The sequence below is a fragment of the Physeter macrocephalus genome, chromosome 17 (genome assembly GCF_002837175.3).
Source record: "Physeter macrocephalus isolate SW-GA chromosome 17, ASM283717v5, whole genome shotgun sequence".
Taxonomy (NCBI): Eukaryota; Metazoa; Chordata; class Mammalia; order Artiodactyla; family Physeteridae; genus Physeter; species Physeter macrocephalus.
The window spans coordinates 5,724,386-5,746,683 of NC_041230.1; the positions used below are offsets into that span (position 1 = coordinate 5,724,386).

Here is a 22,298-nt window from a genome sequence, read left to right on the forward strand (position 1 = left end):
TACGCCTGGCAGGGATTGTTTAAGGGCTGGGGTTGTGAGGAATTTTGAGTAGAGAGGAGGGTTGTGACTGTTGAGGGGACAGGCAATCAGACAGTGCATCACAGAAGTAGAAGAATGTCATGGTTGTCTGTAATTCACATGTGGTTCTGAGTGGCTAATATTGAGGCAAGGATCAGAAGCAGGTGGAGAGCCCTTCAAAGCACCATGAGGGGCTTTCCCTGGTATTGGGATTCATCAGAGGTCTGGGGTTGTACTGAATAGTTTTTGAGTGTCAAGCAGTTTCTGGAAGGAAACTATGGGCCAGGTATATGGTTAAGTCCAGGGAGATACCTGTATTGTAGAGCAGGAAGGTAAGCAGAACTGTGGGATTGTAAACCTGGAGAATGATGATGTTAGAGAGTGAGAGTCTACAGAATAATGTGCACATACATAGGTAATGTGAGCTTATGGCCCCACAGCCCTGGTATTGGGGACTTAATGGTGAAGCATGAGCCCAGGTTTGACTGTGTCTTGTACGTACAGTCTGGGAGACCTCAGGGGAATTGATTGGCAGGAGGGATGGGGCTCTGCTCGCCAGGCCCAGAGCTTACGTGGCATCTATATGTCCCCTTGTCTGTTATTGCTGAGGGCTGAACAGTGATTAATGGGACCTGAGGAGAGAGTGAGCGGAGTGGCACCAGGTCCTGGTATCTCCTCTGTGGTGGGGAGCTTGGGAAGAGGATGATAGTAGGGTAGATGTGTGTGGTGATGGACTGTAGGTTCTCAGAGTGTTCATTTTTTCATCTGTCCCCATGTTGACAGGACAGTATGACCTTTGAGGACATTGCCCTGTACCTCTCGTGGGAGGAATGGAGGCTCCTTGTTGAGGTTCAGGGCACTTGTACCACGATGTGATGCTGGAAACCTTTGCACTCATATCCTCACTGGGTAAGACTCTTACAGCCTTCCCAGTGACCTGGAGTGAGCTCTCTATTCTGGCTCACCCCCTTTTCTGCGGGGGTGCTCTGTCCTTGTGACGTGTGGCAGAGGTCTGGGGTTGTACTGAATAGTTTTTGAGTGTCAAGCAGTTTCTGGAAGGAAACTATGGGCCAGGTATATGGTTAAGTCCAGGGAGATACCTGTATTGTAGAGCAGGAAGGTAAGCAGAACTGTGGGATTGTAAACCTGGAGAATGATGATGTTAGAGAGTGAGAGTCTACAGAATAATGTGCACATACATAGGTAATGTGAGCTTATGGCCCCACAGCCCTGGTATTGGGGACTTAATGGTGAAGCATGAGCCCAGGTTTGACTGTGTCTTGTACGTACAGTCTGGGAGACCTCAGGGGAATTGATTGGCAGGAGGGATGGGGCTCTGCTCGCCAGGCCCAGAGCTTACGTGGCATCTATATGTCCCCTTGTCTGTTATTGCTGAGGGCTGAACAGTGATTAATGGGACCTGAGGAGAGAGTGAGCGGAGTGGCACCAGGTCCTGGTATCTCCTCTGTGGTGGGGAGCTTGGGAAGAGGATGATAGTAGGGTAGATGTGTGTGGTGATGGACTGTAGGTTCTCAGAGTGTTCATTTTTTCATCTGTCCCCATGTTGACAGGACAGTATGACCTTTGAGGACATTGCCCTGTACCTCTCGTGGGAGGAATGGAGGCTCCTTGTTGAGGTTCAGGGCACTTGTACCACGATGTGATGCTGGAAACCTTTGCACTCATATCCTCACTGGGTAAGACTCTCGCAGCTTTCCCAGTGACCTGGAGTGAGCTCTGTATTCTGGCTCACCCCCTTTTCTGCGGGGGTGCTCTGTCCTTGTGACATGTGGACCTCAGGCACTGCTTGTTTCCCCAGCTTTCTGGGTAGTTGCTGTGGTAGGTATGCCTGGGTTGTTTGCACTCCATTCTTCTCTCCCCTGCAACCCCAATATTTGCTGTACCGGATCCTCGCTGGGAAGAATTTGAGGTCTGTAGTCCTGCAGTGCGTTTAATGATCTGTACCATCTTGTAACTGAAGGTTTGTGCTTTTCGAGCAACAACTTCCCATTTCTCCCATCCCACAGCCCCTGGCCTTCTACTCTCTGTTTCTATGAGTTCAACGTTTTTGGTTTGTTTTAAACTCTACATATAAGTGATATCATACATTATTTGGCATAGTGTCCATCTGGTTCATCCATGTTGTCTCATATGGCAGGACTTCCTTTGTATTTAAGGCTAAATAATATTCAAGGCGTGCATGTGTATGTGTGAGTATATCACACCTTGTTTATCCATTCCTACGTGGATGGACACTTAGGTTGTTTCCACGTCTTTTGTATTATTCATAATGCTGCTGCGAACATGAGAGTGCAGGTTATCTTTTCCTTATTGGATTTCATTTCTTTTGGCTATATTCCAAGCAGTGGGATTGCTGGATTGTATGATACTTCTGTTTTGAATTTTTGAGGAACTTCCATACTGTTTATTCATAACGCCTGTACCAGATTATCTTGCCAACAAGTGTACAAGAGTTCCCTTATTTCTGTACCTTTGCCAACACTTGTCTTCTTGATGATAGCCATCCTAACAGTTATATAGTAATATCTCATTGTGGTTTGGATTTACATTTCCGTGATGATTAGTGAGGAAGAACAATTTTTCTTATACTTGTTAGTCATTTGTATATCATCTTTGGAATAATGTCTAATCAGATCCTCTGCCCATATTTTAATCAGATTATTCTGTTTCTCCTGATTTCTGTGAGTATGCTGTGTGTTTAAAATATCATCCTTGGGGTCTTCCCTGGTGGCACAGTGGTTAAGAATCTGCCTGCCAATGCAAGGGACACGGGTCCGATCCCTGGTCCGGGAAGATTCCACATGCCACGAAGCAACTAAGCCCGTGCCCCACAACTACTGAGCCTGCGCTCTAGAGCCCGCAAGCCACAAGTACTGAGCCCACGTGCCACAAGTACTGAATCCCACGCGCCTAGAGCCCGTGCTTCGCAACAAGAGAAGCCATGACAATGAGAAGCCCTGTGCACTGCAACTAGAGAAAGCCCACACACAGCAACAAAGACCCAACACAGCCCCCAAAATAAATACATTAAAAAAAATTTAAAAAGATTGCTTTGGCTCTTTGAGGTCATTTGTGGCTCCATATGAACTTTAGGATTCATTTTCTATTTCTGTGAGAAATCTCATTTTAATTTTGATAGGAATTGCATTGAATCTGTATATTGCATTTGGTGGTGTGGACATTGTAACATTATTAATTCTTCCTATACAAGGTTATGGGATATCTTTTCATTTATTTGTGTCTGTTTTATAAGTGTCTTACAGTTTTCAGAGTCCAGAGCTTTTCCTTCTTTGGTTAAATTTATTCATATGTATTTTATTGTTTTTGATTTTGTAAATATGATTGCTTTCCTAATTTCTTATTCTGATATTTCATTGTTTACAGAAATGCAACTGATTTTCGCATATTGATTTTGTATCCTGCAACTTTAATGAATTTGTTTAATAGCTGTAACAGTTTTCGGGGGGAGTCTTTAGGATCCTCTGTATATAAGATCATGCCTTCTGCAGCAGTTTTACTTCTTTAATGATTTTATTATTATTACTTTTTTCTCTTGACCAAGTGTTTTGGGTAGGCCTTCCAGAACAATATTGAATAGAAATGAGGACAGTGGGCATCTTTGTCTTGTTCCTGGTTGTAGAGGAAAAGCTTTTAGGTTTTAAATTCTGAGTATGATGTTAGCATGGGCTTATTGTTTATGGGTTTATCATATTGAGTTATATTCCTTGTACACTTAATTTGTTTAGAATTTTTAATAGGAAAGTATGCTCAATTTTGTTAAGTGGTTTTTCTTCATTTATTGAGATGATCGTATGATTTTTATCCTTCATTCTCTTAATATGGTGTGTCATGTTTATTGATTTGCATATGAGGAACTATCCTTGTTTCCTCTGGATAAGCCACACTTGATGATAATGTAAGATTCTTGAATATGATGTTGAGTTTAGTTTGCTAGTTTTCTGTTGGGAATTTTTTCCTTCTATGTTCATCAAGGATGTTGACCTGTAATTTTTTTTCTTATAGTTTCCATAACATGCTTTGGTATCAAGGTATATTTCTAGCCTTAGCCTGAGAAAATGAGTTTGGAAATGTTCTTCCGGCGTTTTGGAAGAGTTGAGGAAGGATTGACATTAATTCTTAAAATCACTGGAAGAAATCACCAGTGAATCTGTTTGGTCTTGCACTTTTCTTTGTTGCGACAGTTTGTTGTTATTATTAATTAATTAATTTTTAAAAATTGAAGTATAGTTGATTTACAGTATTATATTCATGTCAGAGTAAGACATAGTGTTTCAGTATTTTTATAAATTGGGTAATTCCCTGATAGTCCAGTGGTTAGAACTCTGCGCTTCCACTGCAGGGGGATGGGTTTGATCCCTGGTCTGCAAACTAAGATCACATGTGCTGCACAGCACAACCAAAAAAAAATTTTTTGTATAAATTATACTCAATTTTAAGTTATTATAAAAAAGTGGCTGTATTTCCCTGTGCTGTAAAATATATCCTTGTTGCTTAGCTTTTTGGGAGATTTTTTTTGTTTTTGTTTTTTTTGTTTTTTTTTTGTGGTATGCGGGCCCCTCACTGCTGCAGCCTCTCCCGCCGCGGAGCACAGGCCCCGGGCGCGCAGGCCCAGCGGCCACGGCCCACGGGCCCAGCCGCTCCGCGGCACGTGGGATCCTCCCAGACCAGGGCACGAACCCGCATCCCCCACATTGGCAGGCAGACTCCCAACCACTGCGCCACCAGGGAAGCCCAGGGAGATTTTTAATTAATGATTCAATTTCCTTAATTGTTACTGACCTACTCATATTTTTTTTCTTCATGATTTAATGTTAGTAATTTGTCTGTTTCAAAGAATTTATCCATTTCTTCTTGTTTATCCAGTTTGTTGATATTTAATTGTTCATTGTTTATGATATTTGTGTATCTGTAGTATCAGTTGTACTAGCTCCTCTTTCATTTTTGATTTCATTTATTTGAATCTTCTCTTTTCTAATTTAGTGTAGCTAAAGTTTTGTCAATTTTGGTTCTTTTTAAAAACCAGCTCTTAGCTTTGTTGATGTTTCTATTGTTCTTTTTAGTCTGTATTTTATTTATTTCTGGTCTGATCTTTGTTATTTCCTTCCTTCTAGATTTGATCTTAGTTGTTTTTTTCCTAGTTCCTTGTGGTGTAAAGTTAAGTTGTTTATTTGAGTATTTTTCCTTAATGTAGGCATTTATTGCTATTAGCTTTACTTTTAGAAATTCTTTTGCTACATCTCATGGCATGTTTTGATTCCATTTTACTTCATCTCAAGATAATTTTATTTTTCCTTCTGATTTTTTTTCTTGAACACATTTGTTGTTCAGGAATGTGTTATTTAATGTCCACATATTTTTGAACTTTCCAGCGTTCACAAATATATTATTATGTTATTGATTTTTAGTTTCCAACTCTTATGGCTGAATAAGAGTCTTGATATGATTTCAGTCTTCCTAAAGGTGTGAAGACTTGTTTTGTGACCTAACATATGATCTCTCTTAGAGAGTGTTCTGTGTCCACTTGAGAAGAATGTATTGTGCTGTAGTTGAATGGAATGTTCTGTGTATGTTTGTTAGGTTGAGGTGGTCTAAAGTTCCATTGAATATTTGGTCAGTGTTTGAGCTAAAGTGTCATTAAATACTTCCTTATTGATTTTCTGTTTGGTTAATCTACCCATTCTCAAAAGATAGGTATTGGAGTCTGCTAACATTATTTCATTGTTGTCTTTTCTACCTACCAGTTTCTTTTCTTTTTTTCTTAATATTTATTTATTTATTTACTTTTGGCTGTGCTGGGTCTTGGTTGCGGCACACAGGACCTTTGTTGTGGCACGTGGGATCTTTTAGTTGTTGCATGCAGACTTCCTAGTTGCAGCATGTGAGCTCTTAGTTGCAGCGTGCATGCAGGATCTAGGTCCCCAAAAAGGGGTGGAACCAAGGCCTCCTGCATTGGGAGTGTAGAGTCTTACCCACTGGACCACCAGGGAAGTCCATCTTCCAATTTCTTAATATTTGCCTTACACATTTAAGTGTTCTCATGTTAGATTCATATCGTTTATGTTCTGTCCTCTTGATGAGTCAACACCTTTATCATTATTTAATGACTTTCTTTGTCTCTTGTGATAGGTTTTGAGTTAAAGTTTATTTTTCTGGCCTAAATGTAGGCTATTATAAGTATAAGCTACTGTTTTTTTGTTTCCATTTGTATAGAGTTTTTTTTCAGTTCCTTCTCTTTCAGCCTAGTTGTGTCCTTAAAGCTGAAGCAAGTCTCTTGAAGACTGTCCTCAGCCACTGTGTGTCTTTTGAATGGAGAGAATTTTGTAAGGACTTTCTAATTGCCATCTTGTTAATTTTTGTATGGCTGATTTGTAGTTCCTTTGTTCCTTTTTTTCTTTCTCACTTTCTTCCTTTGTGATTTGATTGTTTTCGGTAGTGGTATGCTTTGATTCCTTTCTTTTTATCTTTGTGTATCTACTATAGGTTATTGCTTTGTGTTTACTGTCTGGTTTGCATAAAACATAACAGTAGTTTAAGATGACTACAACTTAACATCAGTTCTATACAAAAAGTCCCCTTTTAGAATCCTCCTACACTGTTGGTGGGAATGTAAGTTGGTATAGCCACTGTGGAAAATAGTATGGAGGTTCCTCAGAAAACTAAAACTAGAATTACCATTTGATCAAGCAGTCCCACCGCTGGGCATATGTCCAGACAAAACTATAATTCAAAAAGATACACGCACCCAAACCTTCATAGCAGCACTATTCACAATAGCCAAGACATGGGAACAACCAAAATGTCCATCGACAGATGAATGGATAGAGAAGATGTGTGGTCCATATATACAATGGAATACTACTCAGCCATAAAAAAGAATGAAATAGTGCCATTTGCAGCAACATGGATACATCTAGAAATTATATTAAGTGAAATACATCAGAAAGAGAAAGACAAATACCATATGATATCACTTATATTGTGGAATCTAGAATATGACACAAATGAGCCTATCTATGAAACAGCAACAGAATTACAGACATAGAGAACAGACTAGTGGTTGCTAAGAGGGATGGTTTGGGGAAGGAATGGAGTGGGAGGTTCGTGGGTATAAGCTTTTATATATAGGATGGATAAACAACGTCTTACTGTATAGCACAGAGAATTATATTCAGTATCCTATGATAAACCAGAATGGTAAAGAATATTTTTAAAAAAGAATGTATATATATGTATAACTGAATCACTTTGCTGGACAACAATAATTAACACAACGTTGTAAATCAACTATACTTCAATGAAGATAAAAAATAAAGGGGAAAAAAGTCCCATTTTAGTATCTCACCCCTGTTGCATTTATATTTTTGATGTGACAGTTTATATGTTTTTATACTTGTAGTCATTAAGAAGTAATTGTTGGTGTAGTAATTTTTAATATTTTTGTCTTTTATCCCTTATACTAGAATTAAATGATATTACAGTGTTAGCATACTTTGAATTTGAGTATATACTTACCTTTACCACTGTGCGTCGTATTTTCATATATTTTCCTGTTGCTAATTAGTGTCTTTTCCTTTCAGGTTGAAAAGCTCCATTTAGCATTTCTGGTAAGGCAGGTTGAATGGTGATGAACTCTCCCAGCTTTTGTTTATGTAAGAGAGTTTTGATCACTCCTTCATGTCTGAAGGACAGCTTTGCCAGATAAAGTATTCCTTAATTGGCAGGTTTTTTTCCTTCTGCATTTTGAATTTAATGTCCCACTCTCCTGGTCTGCATGGGTTCTGCTGAGAAATGTGCTTATAACCTTACAGGGGTTCTCTTGTATGTGATGAGTTTCTTTTCTTTTGCTGCTTTCAAAATTCTTTGTCTTTGATTTTTTAGACTTTCATTTCACTGTCTCAGTGAAGATCTTGTTGGATTGAATCTGGATGGGGACCTATGCGCATCATGTACCTGCATATCCTCACCTCTCTCTCTTGATTTGGTTGATTGTTTCCACCATTTTTTATTTAAATAAACTTTCTGCTCCTTTCTCCATTACTTCTCCTTGTGGCACTTCTACAATGTGAATATTATTTCCATTGATAGCATCCCATAATTTACATAGGCTTTCTTCAGTCTTTTATCCCTCTAGCTGGATGATTTGAAATCACCTGATTCAAGGTCACAGATTTTTTTCCTGCTCAATCAAGTTGGCTCTTCTCTGTTGTATTTTTCATTTCATTCATTGTGTTCTTCAGCTCCAAAATTTAATTCCTTTTTCTTTTTTTTTTTTGTATCTTGGAACTTCTTGTTTTGTTTTGGCCACACCATGTGGCACGTGGCATCTTAGTTCCTTGACCAGGGATAGAACCTGTGCCCCCTGCATTGGGAGTGTGAAGCCCTAACCACTGGACTGCCAGGGAACTCCCATTCTTGGAACCTGTTGATTTGTTTGTGTATTTTTTTCCTACTTTGATTGAGTTTCTGTTTGTGTTCTTTTGGAGCTGGCTGACCTTCCTTAAAACATTTATTTTGAAATATTTGTCCAGTTGTTTATAGATATGCATTTCTTTGGGTTCACTTGCTGGAAACTTACGCCCCTTTGGTGATGTCTTGTTTCCTTGATATTCCATGTTTCTTAGAGCCTTTTGTTCATGTTTCTGCATTTGATGGATCAGTCACATCATCCGGATTTTCAGACTGGTTTTGGTAGGGAAAGACCTTAACTTGGGTTGGTTACACGGTCACTGGCTAGGTGGGGTGTGGCAGTTTGGGCTGTCGGAATGGACCAGCCATGTAATGGCTTTGCAGCTCTGTCAGCTTTAGGGGCACCAAAGATTGTAGGGATTCTCAATAGCCAAGGCTGCAAGGTGAACTCACAGGTACCTTGCCCTGGTGAACCTGGAGGGTGTGACATCAGTACTGTGTTCAGATAATACCAGGAATGTTTCTCATTTACCCAGTATTTTTTTGGTTGTAGCTCATGATGCAGCCCATGTCTGCTTTCCCTTACCCACTGTTAATCCTGTGCTGACTAGTCAGTTTTACTTCACTGTGATATCTACTCTGACTTGCAGGCCAGGGATAAGCCCCATGTCTCTGGACTTCAAATCTCAGCCATTTCTCTCATACCTCCTCCTCTCTTTCTCTGCAACTTTGGTCCGCATGTGCTATGAGGTGTCCACACATCCTTAAATTGGTCTTGAACAGCAGCTATTCTACTGCAGTTGGTTTCACCTGGGTTTGGACATATGCTTCTACACAGCGTCACATCACCAGCAGAATAGGTCCTGCAGGAATCCTCTGGCATATGAACAAGTTCTAGAATATGCCTCTCTACTTGGTGCTGTACTCTATCCTAATGTCCTTCCCCTGGTGAAGTGTACCATTCTTTTGCGTTAGAGGCACAGTCATACCCAGTAGCTGCTTCCCCAGTGGAATTACAAATCTCCTTTCTGGAAAAGCATCCTGTAGACTCATTCCTAGATATGACACATTACCTTTATGATGATGTTGCTCCCTCCCTATAAAGTCAACATGTTTATTTGCATGTATTTTACCGCCATTTATTTGCATTCAGGTTGCTAATGTGGAGCAGAGGCACCCTTTCAACGAAGCGTTTCTATAAGCATGTCACAGGCCAGGACTCCTAAGGCACCTTCGTTTTCCCAGAAGAACCACTCTGGTGAGACGTGTAGTCTGGGCTTGAGAAGTATTTTTCACTTGTCTGAGCGTGAAGAAACACAACACAACCAGAAAGTGTTCGGGTGTAGAATATGTTTGAAACGATTTCATTTTAGTGCAAACCTCCAAAAACACCAGAAGCAGCACATGGAAGAGAAATTCTTCAGTAATGCTGCAGTCAGGGCCTTGTTTGTGAAGAGCTGCAAATGCCATGTGTCAAGGAAGCCCTTTACCTATGAGGAAGTTGGGAAAGACTTTTTGGCCACCTTGGGACATCTCCAGCCACATACCACTCACACCAGGGAGAAGCCAAACAGGATTGTCCAGCGTGAGGCAACTTTACAAAGCAGAGAAAGTCATTACAGCTGGGGAGAATGCAAGAAAGCCTTCAGCCCGAAACATGCACTTGTTCAGGACCAGAGTGTCCTCCCTGGAAGACACTGTTTTGTGTGCAGTGAATGTGGGAAGACATTCAGGTACAAATCCTCATTTGTTGTGCACCAGAGAGTGCATACTAGAGAAAGGCTTCACGTGTGTGGTGAGTCTGGCAAATCTTTCAGGAGAACCTCAACCCTCAATCTGCATCGAAGAATTCATACTGGAACAAGGCAGTACAAGTGCAGCAAATGTGGGAAATCCTTTAACCAAAACTTTGTCCTTATTTATCCATGGAGAAGACACATTGGAGAAAATTGTTACCTGTGCAGTGAATGTGCGCGGTTTCCTAGCTGTAGATCCATCATAGTTTGAGAACGGACAGTTCACACTGGAGAAAGGCATTATGAGTGTACTCAATGTGGGATATCTTTTTGACGAAAATTTTACCTCATTGTACACTGGAGAATTCACACAGGAGAAAGGCCTTTTGAGTGCAGTGAGTGTTGGAAATCCTTTAGTCATCAATCTTACCTCACTCAACACTGGAAGGTTCATAGTGGAAAAAGGCCTTATGAATGCAGTGAATGTGGGAAATCTTATACTTCTCACCCTGGCCTCTATTATCATTAGAGAGATCACAAAGGAGAAAGGCCTTGTAAGTGTAGAGAGTGTGGGAAATCTTTTACCAGTAGGAGAAACTTTGTTATCATCAGGGAGTTCATACTGAGTGCAGTGAATGTGGGAAATCTTTTCCATCTAGGTCCGGCCTCTGTTATCATCAGAGAGTTCACACAGGATCGAGGCCATCTGAGCATAGTGTGTGTGGGAAGTCTTTTTCCAAGAGCTCTGTGATTACTGAACATCAGAGTTCACACTGGAGATAGGCCTTATCAGCGCCGTGAATGTGGGAAGTCTTTTTTCTCTGGTTCCAACATCAATAATCATCAGAGAGTTCACACAGCAGAAAGGCCTTATGAGTGCAGTGAACGTGGGAAATGTTTTTCCTGTAATCCCATCCTTCATGAACATCAGAGAATTCACACAAGGAAAAGGCCTTATGAGCGCACGGAATGTGGGCAGTTCTTTAGAGCAAATTCTTCTCTCCTTGAACACTGTAGAGGTCACACTGGAGAGAAGCCTTATAAATGCAGTGAATGTGGGAAATCTTTTTCATCTAGATCTGGTTTCCGTTATCATCAGAGAGTTCACACAGGATTGGGGCCATATGAGGGTAGTGAATGTGGGAAATCTTTTCCCCAGAGCTCTGCACTCCTTCAACATCCGTGTTCACAGAGGTGAAAGGCCTTAAATGTGTGGTGAATGTGGGAAATCCTTTACCGCTAGTTCCACCCTTTGTTATCATCAGAGAGTTCACAAGCAAAGCCTTATTCGTGCAGGGAATTTGAGAAACTCCTAAATAATTCACCTTATTATACATGGTAGAATTTGCACTGGAGAAAGGACTTGAATGTGCAAGGAAATGTGTAATTTTCTTGTTCAGGGTAACGACACTGGAAGAAACTGAGGAGCCACCCACCTGAATTCAATCTCATGCATCCAGTTGTCCACAGGGGGAGATACCCCTTACGTTTCAGTTATGTGGGAAGCATTTGTGGCTGTATTGCAATTTGTAACCTGTCCAGGGCTTTTCCCAGATTTATGTCACTGTCTGTTTCTGTGGCTGTTTTACCTGTAACACCTGGCAGGTCCACACAGTGTGCATCAGTCACCAGCCCAGTGTGCTCAGGGAAACTGACCTCTGTTCTTCCAAGTGTTGGAGCAAACTAGGAGTAGGTCAGTCCCTTCGGGGTTGGTGTTCCCCTCTCTCTGACTACGTGTACAAAAGCCTGAAGGAATGTTGGCCCAGAGAACATCATAATAATTCAGCTGACCATGTGCAGAGAAGGACAACCCTTTTCAGGGACATGTTCTCACATGATCAGTTTTTCCAGCTAGCAAGTCACCAACCCAAACTGTGCCACACATTGTTTTGGTTTGTATAATACGGGTGCCTTACTGTTTAAGGCCTGTTTTATTTTGGGAGTTCTGTGCACTGCAGGAGGTTTTTTATAAGGAGATTTGGGCACCACAGGCATGGGCCTCAGGGAGGATAGTTCGATGGCAAAAAGTGGCTTGCCGTTTTTGGCCAAATTTGCATTGGTGCCAGTGAAGTCATAGGAGAGAGGGCAGGGCTTTCTGATCCTCATTTGAAGCCTGGATGCTGTGAGTTTTAGGAGACTCGGACATCACCGTGAAGAGGCGTGAGATGTGACAACCTCAAGTTCTTGGAGCAGCATGAATTTTTTCCCCTGTTCACAGGGGGTATCACAAGAGATGTCAGCACTGTTGAGAGGAAGCTCCTCCCTTGGTTTTGCAAGGAGCATGTGTCCTGATATCCACAATTCCATGGGTGACAGTCACTGGGTGTAAAACTATAGGGACCAGGGGAAACTGAAACTGCTACAGAAACTGGGTTAGTAGGGAGCAGAGGAGACAGCAGCCAGCTCATTGGAATGTGCCTCTTCTAAAAGTGCATCCACAGATGTCTTTGTGACAATGACAGATGTGCAGGATCAGCATGTACACAAATCTCAGGACCTCCAGGCATGTTTATGTTGTGTAGCTGAGGTCATTGTCAGAAGAGATAATTGGAACATTCTGTGCATTTTTGTAGCCTCCCTGAAGTCTTCGCCTCAAGGCCATTGTTGCATAGGCAGGAAAAGAAAGGTAGAGAAAAGTAGTCCAGGGATGAATCTCTTGTGAGCCAGCCAGCATTCCTGTTGACTGAAGTGGGAATGTCCTTTATTACTCACCAGTATTTGCTGCCACTGAGGCAAGACTGACCCCCATAGGGCATGACTAGAAAGGTGGTGGAGCAAGTATAGGGTTGCCAAATCTGTTTTCCAAAAAAGTGGGACGTACAGATTGTCTTAGCTTGAAGTGTTTTTTAAAGCTTTATTTAGGTGTAATATACATGTAGAGAACTGTACATTTTTAAAGTGAAGTATTTGATAAGTTTTGACATACACATGATACCTGTGAAAACATCATCACAGTCATGGTAATGACCATATGTGTCACCATGTATTTGCCTGATTTCCTTTTATAATCTGTCTGTCCCTGTCCTTCACAGCCCTCCAAGCAACCATTGATTTATTTTCCCTTGTACTAGATATCTTTACGATTTCTATAATTTACATGATGGAATCCTAAAACGTTTACTTTTGTTTTCTCCTGGTTTTGTGTTTTGTAATTATTTTAAGATTCATCAATGATGTTAAATGAGGAGCTCTTTTTTTTTTTCTGTGTTTTTGAGTAATAGTCTTACAATTAGATATAATAGTATTTATCCATTCACCTGTTTATAGTTATCTGGGATAATTCCAAGTTTTGACTGTTGAAAATAAACTAGTGCAAGCGTTTATGTACAGTTCTTAATATGGATATTTGTTTCCTTTATCTTTTGGTTCAAAAATAAGATTGCGGTGTTTGAGTCACAAAGTAGGTGAACGTTTAGCTTTTGAACAAACTAACAAATTGCTATCTAAACATTGTACTTTTTCTTTTTTTAAAATTTTTATTGGAGTATGGTTGATTTACCATGTTTTGTGTGTGTGTGTGTGTGTGTGTGTGTGTGTGTGTGTATTTGTAACAGTACTTGTATGAGGGTTCCATTTCTTCTACATCCTAGTGAATACTTAGTTGGTCAGTGGTTTTTTATTTTAACTCTTAATGAGGTTGCCATGCTCTGTCACGGTTTGAATTGAATTTTCCTCAGAATTCATGATTAGCGTCCTTACAGATTGATATTTGCTGTCTTTGGTAAAATGTCTCCTTTATCTTCTGCCTATTCTTTTTTTTTTTCCTTTGGCTGTGCTGCACGGCTTGCAAGATCTTAGTTCATCAAACAAGGATTGAACCTGGGCCCTTGCAGTGAAAGCTCCGAGTCCTAACCACTGGACTGCCAGGGAATTCCCTCTTAAGCCTGTACTTTGATTAGTTTTGGCTATTTTCCTTTTCTTTAACGACTAGGACAGTGAAACAACACATACCCATTTTACTCGTTCTTGATTGACTGCTTTATGGAATAATTGGTTTCAGTACTTGAAGAACATGTCTTGAGTTTTTTCAGTGTTTTTGTTACAATGTAGTGCACACATGTACCATACACTCTAAGATTAATCTGCCAGGAGAATTTACTATTAGTTCTAAGTAAACTTGATGAATGACACCCTGCCCCCAGCCTCTTTTTTTGAGCATTTATTAAGAAGAGCTTATAATCGTATATATGTTTCTCAAAGACCTGAGAGCTAATCCTTTGAAATGTAAGCATCAGGATCAATTAGGCCTGTCTCTCAGTCTCTTTGGAAGGATAGAATCCTAGTTTTTATAATTACCAGCTATCAAACACAGCTGCACTAATCTCGTTTATATTTCCCAACCCTTTGTAGTGTTTTAGTTCTATGAATACTGAGTTCCCATCCTCCCTGTTTCCTTATTCTCCCTTTATTTCAAAAAAACTTTCTTAACATGTTTTTTTAAATCTTGAAGGTGGTTTTTTTTTGGCTGCGCCCCGTAGCTTGTGGGATCTTAGTTCCCCGATCAGTGACTAAACCTGTTCCCCCTGCAGTGGAAGTGTGGAGTACTAACCACTGGGCTGCCAGGGAATTCCCCTCATTCTCCCTTTAAAACACCTGATCACCTCTGCAGAAATTACGATTGAGTGCAACTCTTTTTCCTGCTGTCAGTATTTAGTGAATAAAATATGTTTTTTCCATTTTTGTTTTTATTGTTTCAGCTAACATCTGACTGTGTTTATCTTTGACGCCATCAGTCTCAAAAGGGAACAAGGAAACATGCTAATTTGGTATAGTACAAAGGCTGCATTGTTTAAAGATGGAGCATGTATGAGAATGGTTTGAGTCTTGAACTATCTCATTGAGTTACCAAACTCAGGTTTGGCTGCTCACAGCTGAAAACTAATAATAGAGAAGGAAGTGTCAGTAGAAACTAAAGATGTTTTAATCCAAAAAGCTGACGATCTGGAGAGAAGGTGGACTCATGTCCCGAGACCAACTCTGAAAATTCTGGTCCGCCATTCAGCCATGACAGTTTTTTTTTTTCTTTTCTTTGGCCGTGCGGCATGTGGGATTTTAGTTCCCTAACCAGGGATCGAACCCATGCCCCCTGAAGTGGAAGTGTGGAGTCTTGATCACAGGACCACCAGGGAATTCCCAGCCATGACAGTTTTTAAAGGGAAAAAGTGGGGAAGAATCTCAGTGAATCGTAAAGGAAGGAAGTTGGTTTCTTCATCATTCTCCATTGCATTCAGACTGGCTGACTCTTCGGATGTCTTGCCTGTGGGGTCTGCCTGCAGGATTGCTTAGGGAGCTGTTGGGGTTATTCTTCATTCTTCTTTGTTTTTTTTTTAAAGATTTTTTTTTTTTTGGCGGTTCATTGGTTTGTTTATTTATTTATTTTTGGCTGTGTTAGGTCTTCATTTCTGTGCGAGGGCTTTCTCCAGTTGCGGCAAGCGGGGGGCCACTCTTCATCGCGGTGCGCGGGCCTCTCACTATCGTGGCCTCTCTGGTTGCGGAGCACAGGCTCCAGACGCGCAGGCTCAGTAGTTGTGGCTCATGGGCCTAGTCGCTCTGCGGCATGTGGGATCTTCCCAGACCAGGGCTTGAACCCGTGCCCCCTACATCAGCAGGCAGATTCTCAACCACTGCGCCACCAGGGAAGGCCAAGATTTTTTTGATGTTGACCATTTTTGGAAGTCCTTATTGAATTTGTTACAGTATTGCTTCTGTTTTATGTTTTGGTTTCTTGGCTGCAAGCCATGTGGGATATTAGCTACCTGACCAGGGATTGAACCCACACCCCTGGTATTGGAAGGCAAAGTCTTATCCACTGGACCGCCAGGGAAGTCCCAATTCTTTTTTTAATCTAGGAAAAGAATGAACAGGTTAGACAAGGTGTGGTGTGCAATCAGGAGAGTATAAGTCAGGAGTTAGTTTAAATTGTTTAGTGATCTCATTCCTATAATTAGGTTCTTTCAAGGTGAGGGGGGACAGAAATGGGCAAACAGGAAAGGGGCAAAAGAACCACTTTCAAATGGTGGGAAGTGATTATTTTGTGATTGCACGGACTTACATAGTTGGGAATTTGTATTATCTGTGTTAGCATTCTCCGTAAAAACAGAGGTAGTAGGATATATAGATACAGTTCCATATCTGCGAAAAAAAATATGTTTCGTTGGAGAGAAAAAGTCTTGGGAATACTCTGAGTTGGAAAGGTACATGTGGAATTCAAAGAACTGAAGGAAGATCACTGTATTTTGAGGATAGTGTGTGATGGGGACAGCGGGTAGCAAAGAAGCAGAGAAAGTAGGTATCTGAGGTTATCTTCGAAGATCAAAATGATCCCAGTTTGTCAGGGAGACGATGACTCTTAGGGATTAATCAGGTAGATCAAATAATCATACTTGCTTATGGTAAAAAGTACTAAGTTTCAAATTGAAATACATTTACTGAACTATAACACCTTTTAATGTTTATTTCAATTGGAGCTTCCTAGTTTGTTTCCACTACTGTTGGAAACCAGAACTTAGCTCCAATTTGCAAAGTCTGAAAAGAAGCCCAGTAGAGAAAGTCAGGCTTTTAAACTCCGAATCACTCTTATTTCCTACAGTGTGTTGTGGGTTACAGCTGTCATGGAGTAACAGGGTCTGACTTACCCTCCTCTTGTCATCAACTGTAAAACTACAAAATAAGAGGAGTGGCTCCCTGCAGTCATTGGAGAAACCGTGCGGGGCTATAACCCTGAAGGAACAGGATAGCACTCCAGGTCAGATCACATCCTCCTATCCTCCCGCCACGGCATTTTCCAGACCTGCACAGGGAAGCAGAGCCCAGAGAGCAGAAGGTGGAGACAACAGAGCTCAGGGCTAGGCAGTCAGCAGGAAATCCTGTGGCGGAGTCCTCTCAGGGAGAGCACTCCTTGGATGGGCAGTGGTGAGTGGGAGGGAATCTGAAGCTTTAGGCCAGGCTTTGTCAGTCCCACTCCCCACAGAGATGGAGACCCTTCGTCTCACATCAGTGGTCAAGTGCACACAGGTTCTTCATAGGCTGAACCCCTACTTCTCCCTCCAGAGGCTGATGCCCACATGTTAGCTCCCAAGCATGTAAGAACGTTTTCAGGAATGGATCTGCAGGGCAGGATGCAGCCAGCAGGAAGTGCCCCCTCCCACCCGCACCCCCCCAACTCTACTGGGCATGACAGCCAAACCTGACCTCAACTAGTGAGGCGGTACAACCTACCTCAAGAAACAAAAAAAATCCCAAATAAACAATCTAACCTTACACCTAAAGGGACAATAAAAAAATAAATGAAACCCAAAGTTAGTAGAAGGAAGAAATTATAAAGATCATTGTAGAAATAGATGAAATAGAGACTGTAAAGACAATAGAAAAAATCAAAGAAACTAAGAGCTGGTTCTTTGAAAAGATAAACAAAATTAACAAACTGTTAGCTAGACTCACCAAAAAAAAAAAAAAAAAAGAGGGAAGGCCCTGATAAAACCAGAAACAAAAGAGGGAAGATAACAGATACCACAGAAATACAAAAGATTATGAGACTATTATGAATATCTATACACCAACAAATTGGACAACCTAGAAGAAATGGACAAATTCTTGAAATCATACAACCTTCCAAGACTGAATCAGGAGGAAACAAAATCTAAATAAAGCAGTCATTAGTACCGAGAATGAAACAGTAATCAAAAAGCTCCCAAAGCCAATCCAGGACCAGACAGCTTCACAGGTGAATTCTACCAAATGTTCAAAGAAGATTTAATACTTATCCTTCCCAAACTACTCCAAAAAATTGAGAAGGATAAACTTTTTTTTTTTTTGGCCACGCCACGTGGCTTGCAGGATCCCAGTTCCCCAACCAGGGATTGAACCCAGGTCCTCGGCAGTGAAAGTGAGAAGTCCTAACCACTGGATTGCCAGGGAATTCCAGGAAATACCTCTGAACTAATTTTATGAATCCAACATCACCCTGATACCAAAACCAAAGACAACACACCAAAAAAATTACAGGCCAATATCTGTGATGAACATATGTGAAAAAATCCTGAGCAGAATTTTAGCAAACTTAATTCAACAGTTCATCAAAAGGATCATACACCATGATTAAGTGGGTTTTATTCCAGGGACAGAAGAATGGTTCAACATGAACAAAATGAAGGGTAACCATCTGATCATCTCAATAGGTGTAGAAAAAGCATTCAACACTATTTGACGACCATTCATGGTAAAAACATACAACAAAGTGGGTTACAGGGAACATACCTCAACATATTAAAGGTCATATACGACAGGCTCACAGTTAACATCATATTCAATGGTGAAACACTGAAAACTACCCCTTTAATTAAGACAGGACCAAGATAAGGATGTCCACCCTTGTCACTCCTATCAGCGTTGTATTAAAACTCCCAGATCCATTTTTATCCTTTTAGAGGATTTGGGGGGCTTGATTTTTCTTGAATCAGATAAGTAAGGAAACTTTAAAATAAAATTGGCTGATTATCATTACACTCATAAGTGAATTTTTCACATAACCTGCTTTTCCAACATCAGGACCTTCATACATATGAATTTATTTTTTGTGAAGTGCTTTTATAATAACAAAGACTGGAACTAATCTGATGTCTGTCCATGGAAGATTGAATAAGTCATGGTGCATCCCAAGATGGAGCATTAGACTGCTGTGGAGGTGAAGAGGAAGTTCTCTTGACTGCTGCAGCTCCAGGAAATACTGTTAGGTGAAAAAGAAGAAGATGGAGAACAGGAAGAAGGGGAAGAAGAAAGTGTTACAATAATTTGGGCAGATAGCTTTATTTTTCTAAGAATGGAAGGAAAATTAGTTTATTTTTATGTTTCAATTGAGTGTCATTATGGGTGGATTGGCTGATAGTACAAGGACCTGCTGAATATATTGATATTAATATGACAAAAATAGAGGTAAGGAGACATCTTGTTTTTGGAATACCATATTTTTTTAAAAGTAGCATGGGGCTTCCCTGGTGGCGCAGTGGTTGAGAGTCCGCCTGCCGATGCAGGGGACGCGGGTTCGTGCCCCAGTCTGGGAGGATCCCACATGCCGCAGAGCGGCTGGGCCCGTGAGCCATGGCCGCTGAGCCTGCGCGTCTGGAGCCTGTGCTTGGCAACGGGAGAGGCCACAACAGTGAGAGGCCCGCGTACCGCAAAAAAAAAAAAAAAAAAAAAAAAAAAGCAATGACCCCTTACTAATAATTCTACCCAAATAGCAAATCTAATTCTAACCCACCCATTAAGTACCTGTTTATTACAATACATCATGAGGCAGTAAGCCTAATTAGTCCATGTTAAATTTTATAAGATACAATGAACACTTTCATAAAATAAAGTATGTTAAGATAAAAGAGGCAGGATATCTATGGAATATAATCAAACCTAGACAATATATAAGTGTGAAACAATGGTCAGAAAAATCAATGCTGATTCCAACAAACTACTCTGAATGTTTAATCAACACATCAAAATTTGAATACTGACTTGGTATTTGATGATTTTAAGCAATTACCATTTAACTTACATGTGATTAAGATACTATATGTTAAGTAAAATATCCTTCTCTCTCTTTTTCTTTTTCTTTTAGCCACGCCATGTGACGCAGGATCTTAATTCCTTGACCCGGGATCGCACCTGTGCCCCCTGCAGTGGCAAGGTAGAGTCCTAATCCCTGGACTGCCAGGCAACTCCCATCCCTCTCCTTTATGAATATTCACTGAAGTGTTTAGAGGCACAATCATATAGCTTCTTGAATTTTCTTTAACATAATTTGGAGGGAAATTGGGTGGGTTTATACATGAAGTAAATTTGGCTATGGGTGGGTCCTGTGAAACTGTGATGGGTTCACTTGGTTTATTTTATCAATATTAACCCTTTCTCTTTCATAGATGTCTGAAAACTTAAAGTTAATATTTAAAATGTCATTATTTCCATAATGAACAAATATTGAAAAACAATTATTTTCCCTCTATTTGCTAAAACATTATCCTTTTTTTTTTTAGGGCACCACTCTTCTTTATATTGTACTACTTAGCCTTCAAATTTCAGAGAGTATTACAATGAAGCCTCTTTAACTCTGTTTCTCATCATTTTAGCCAAGCCATGGTCAACAGCTTCAAGAGATGTAAGTCAAAGGAGTACAGTTAACCACGGGGGTAGAGTTGCAAACTGGAGAAGACAAGATACAACTAAGTGTACTGTTGTTTTGCAGCTCTGATTAATTTTTCACTCTGTTAAGCAGGTTATCAAATCCAGATTTTTTAATTGGACTTTTTTTTTTTGTTTTTTTTTTTGTGGTACGCAGGCCTCTCACTTTTGTGGCCTCTCCCATTGCAGAGCACAGGCTCCGGAAGCACAGGCTCAGCGGCCATGGCTCATGGGCCTAGCCGCTCCGCGGCATGTGGGATCTTCCCAGACCGGGGCATGAACCCGTGTCCCCTGCATCGGCAGGCGGACTCGCAACCACTGTGCCACCAGGGAAGCCCTGGACTTTATTTTTAAGAACAGTTTTAAGGGACATCCTTGGTAGTCCAGTGGTTAAGACTCCTCACTCCCAGTGCAGGGGACCCGGGTTCAATCCCTGGTCGAGGCACTAGATCCTGCATGTAGGCCGCAACTAAGAAGCTCGTGTACTGCAACTAGGACCCTTCGTAGCTGTAAATAAATAAATAAATATTAAAAAAAAACAAAACAAAACAGTTTTAGGTTCCCAGCAAATCCAAGTGGAAGGTACAGGAGAGTTCCCATGTACCCTCTTCCCCCACATAAGCAGAGCCTCCCTGACTGTCAACATCCCACACCGGAGTGGGACATTTGTTACAATCTATGAATCTGTACTGACACATCATTATCACCTCAAATCCTCAGTTGACATTAGGGTTCACTCCTGGTGTTGTGAATTCTGTGGGTTTTGACAAATGTATAATGACATGTATCCACCTTTACAGTATCATACAGAGTAGTTTCTGCCCTAAAAATCTGTGCTCTGCCTCTTCATGTCTCCTTCCCATTTAACCTGTTGGAAGCCCTGATCTTTTTACTCTCTCCACTAGAATGTCATATATTTGCAGTCATACAGTATATATATACCCTTTTCAGGTTGGCTTCTTTCACTTTGTCTTACGCATTCAGGGTTTTTTTTTGTTTTATTTTTGAAGTTTTGAATTTATTTTTTTATACAGCAGGTTCTTATTAGTTACCTATTTTATGCATATTAGTGTCTATATGTCAACCCCAATCTCCCAGTTCATACCACCACCACCACCACCACCACCACCACTTTCCCCCCTTGGTGTCCATACGTTTGTTCTCTACATCTGTGTCTCTATTTCTGCCCTGCAAACCAGTTCATCTGTACCATTTTTCTAGATTCCACATGTATGTGTTAATATACAATATTTGTTTTTCTCTTTCTGACTTACTTCATTCTGTATGACAGTCTCTAGATCCATCCACGTCTCTACAAATGACCCAATTTTGTTCCTTTTTATGGCTAATATTCCATTGTATATATGTACCACATCTTTATCCATTCGTGTGTCAATAGGCATTTAGGTTGCTTCCATAACCTGGCTGTTGTAAATAGTGCTGCAATGAACATTGGTGTGCCTGTGTCTTTTTGTTGTTTTGTTTTTAATTAATTAATTTCATTTTTGGCTGCATTAGGTCTTTGTTCTTGTGCACGGGCTTCTCATTGCGGTGACCTCTCCCTTTTTTCCACATCCTCTCCAGCATTTGTTGTTTGTAGATTTTCTGATGATGCCCATTCTAACTGCTGTGAGGTGATACCTCATTGTAGTTTTGATTTGCATTTCTTTTTTTTAAAATTTTATTTATTTATTTTTGGCTGCATTGGGTCTTCGTTGCTGCACGCAGGCTTTCTCTAGTTGTGGAGAGGGAGGGCTACTCTTCGTTGTGGCACGCGGGCTTCTAATTGCGGTGGCTTCTCTTGTTGCGGAGCATGGGCTCTAGGCATGCAGGCTTCAGTAGTTGTGGCACATAGGCTCAGTAGTTGTGGCTTGCGGGCTCCAGTGCGCAAGCTCAGTAGTTCTGGCGCATGGGCTTAGTTGCTTTGCG

At 40.9% G+C, this 22,298-nt stretch overlaps 2 protein-coding genes across 10 annotated transcripts in view; both read left to right on the forward strand.

Moving 5' to 3' along the window:
* Positions 1-22,298, forward strand: part of LOC102975871 (zinc finger protein 345) — a 67,344-nt gene that overhangs the window by 6,216 nt on the left and 38,830 nt on the right. For 5 of the 9 annotated variants that reach the window (XM_055078838.1, XM_028477456.2, XM_007116714.4 and 2 more), the window contains exons 2-3: positions 19,810-19,878; positions 20,225-20,346. Coding sequence is in view for 1 of the 9 variants with exons in the window: in XM_028477455.2 (XP_028333256.1) it covers positions 20,325-20,346 (22 nt within the window). In the remaining 8 variants the exon portion in view is untranslated. Of the gene's footprint in view, positions 1-9,619; positions 10,200-14,899; positions 14,969-19,809; positions 19,879-20,224; positions 20,347-22,298 lie in introns of all 9 variants that reach the window. The other 4 variants (XM_028477451.2, XM_028477452.2, XM_055078837.1 and 1 more) reach the window with 2 other exon arrangements.
* Positions 9,670-13,259, forward strand: LOC129391449 (zinc finger protein 256-like). The gene is made up of 3 exons (XM_055079248.1): positions 9,670-10,199; positions 10,566-10,714; positions 10,968-13,259. Exons 1-3 carry the CDS (start codon positions 9,670-9,672, stop codon positions 11,408-11,410), a joined length of 1,122 nt encoding a protein of 373 aa, XP_054935223.1. The 3' UTR covers positions 11,411-13,259.

What these genes read in the sequence shown, in the direction of transcription:
- LOC129391449 (XM_055079248.1), top strand. Translation starts at nt 9,670, where the DNA reads ATGTCACAGGCCAGGACTCCTAAGGCACCTTCGTTTTCCCAGAAGAAC. An exon ending in GAATGTGGGAAGACATTCAG is followed by an intron (nt 10,200 to 10,565) that starts GTACAAATCCTC and finishes TGTACACTGGAG; the next exon opens with AATTCACACAGGAGAAAGGC. An exon ending in ATCTTATACTTCTCACCCTG is followed by an intron (nt 10,715 to 10,967) that starts GCCTCTATTATC and finishes ACTGAACATCAG; the next exon opens with AGTTCACACTGGAGATAGGC.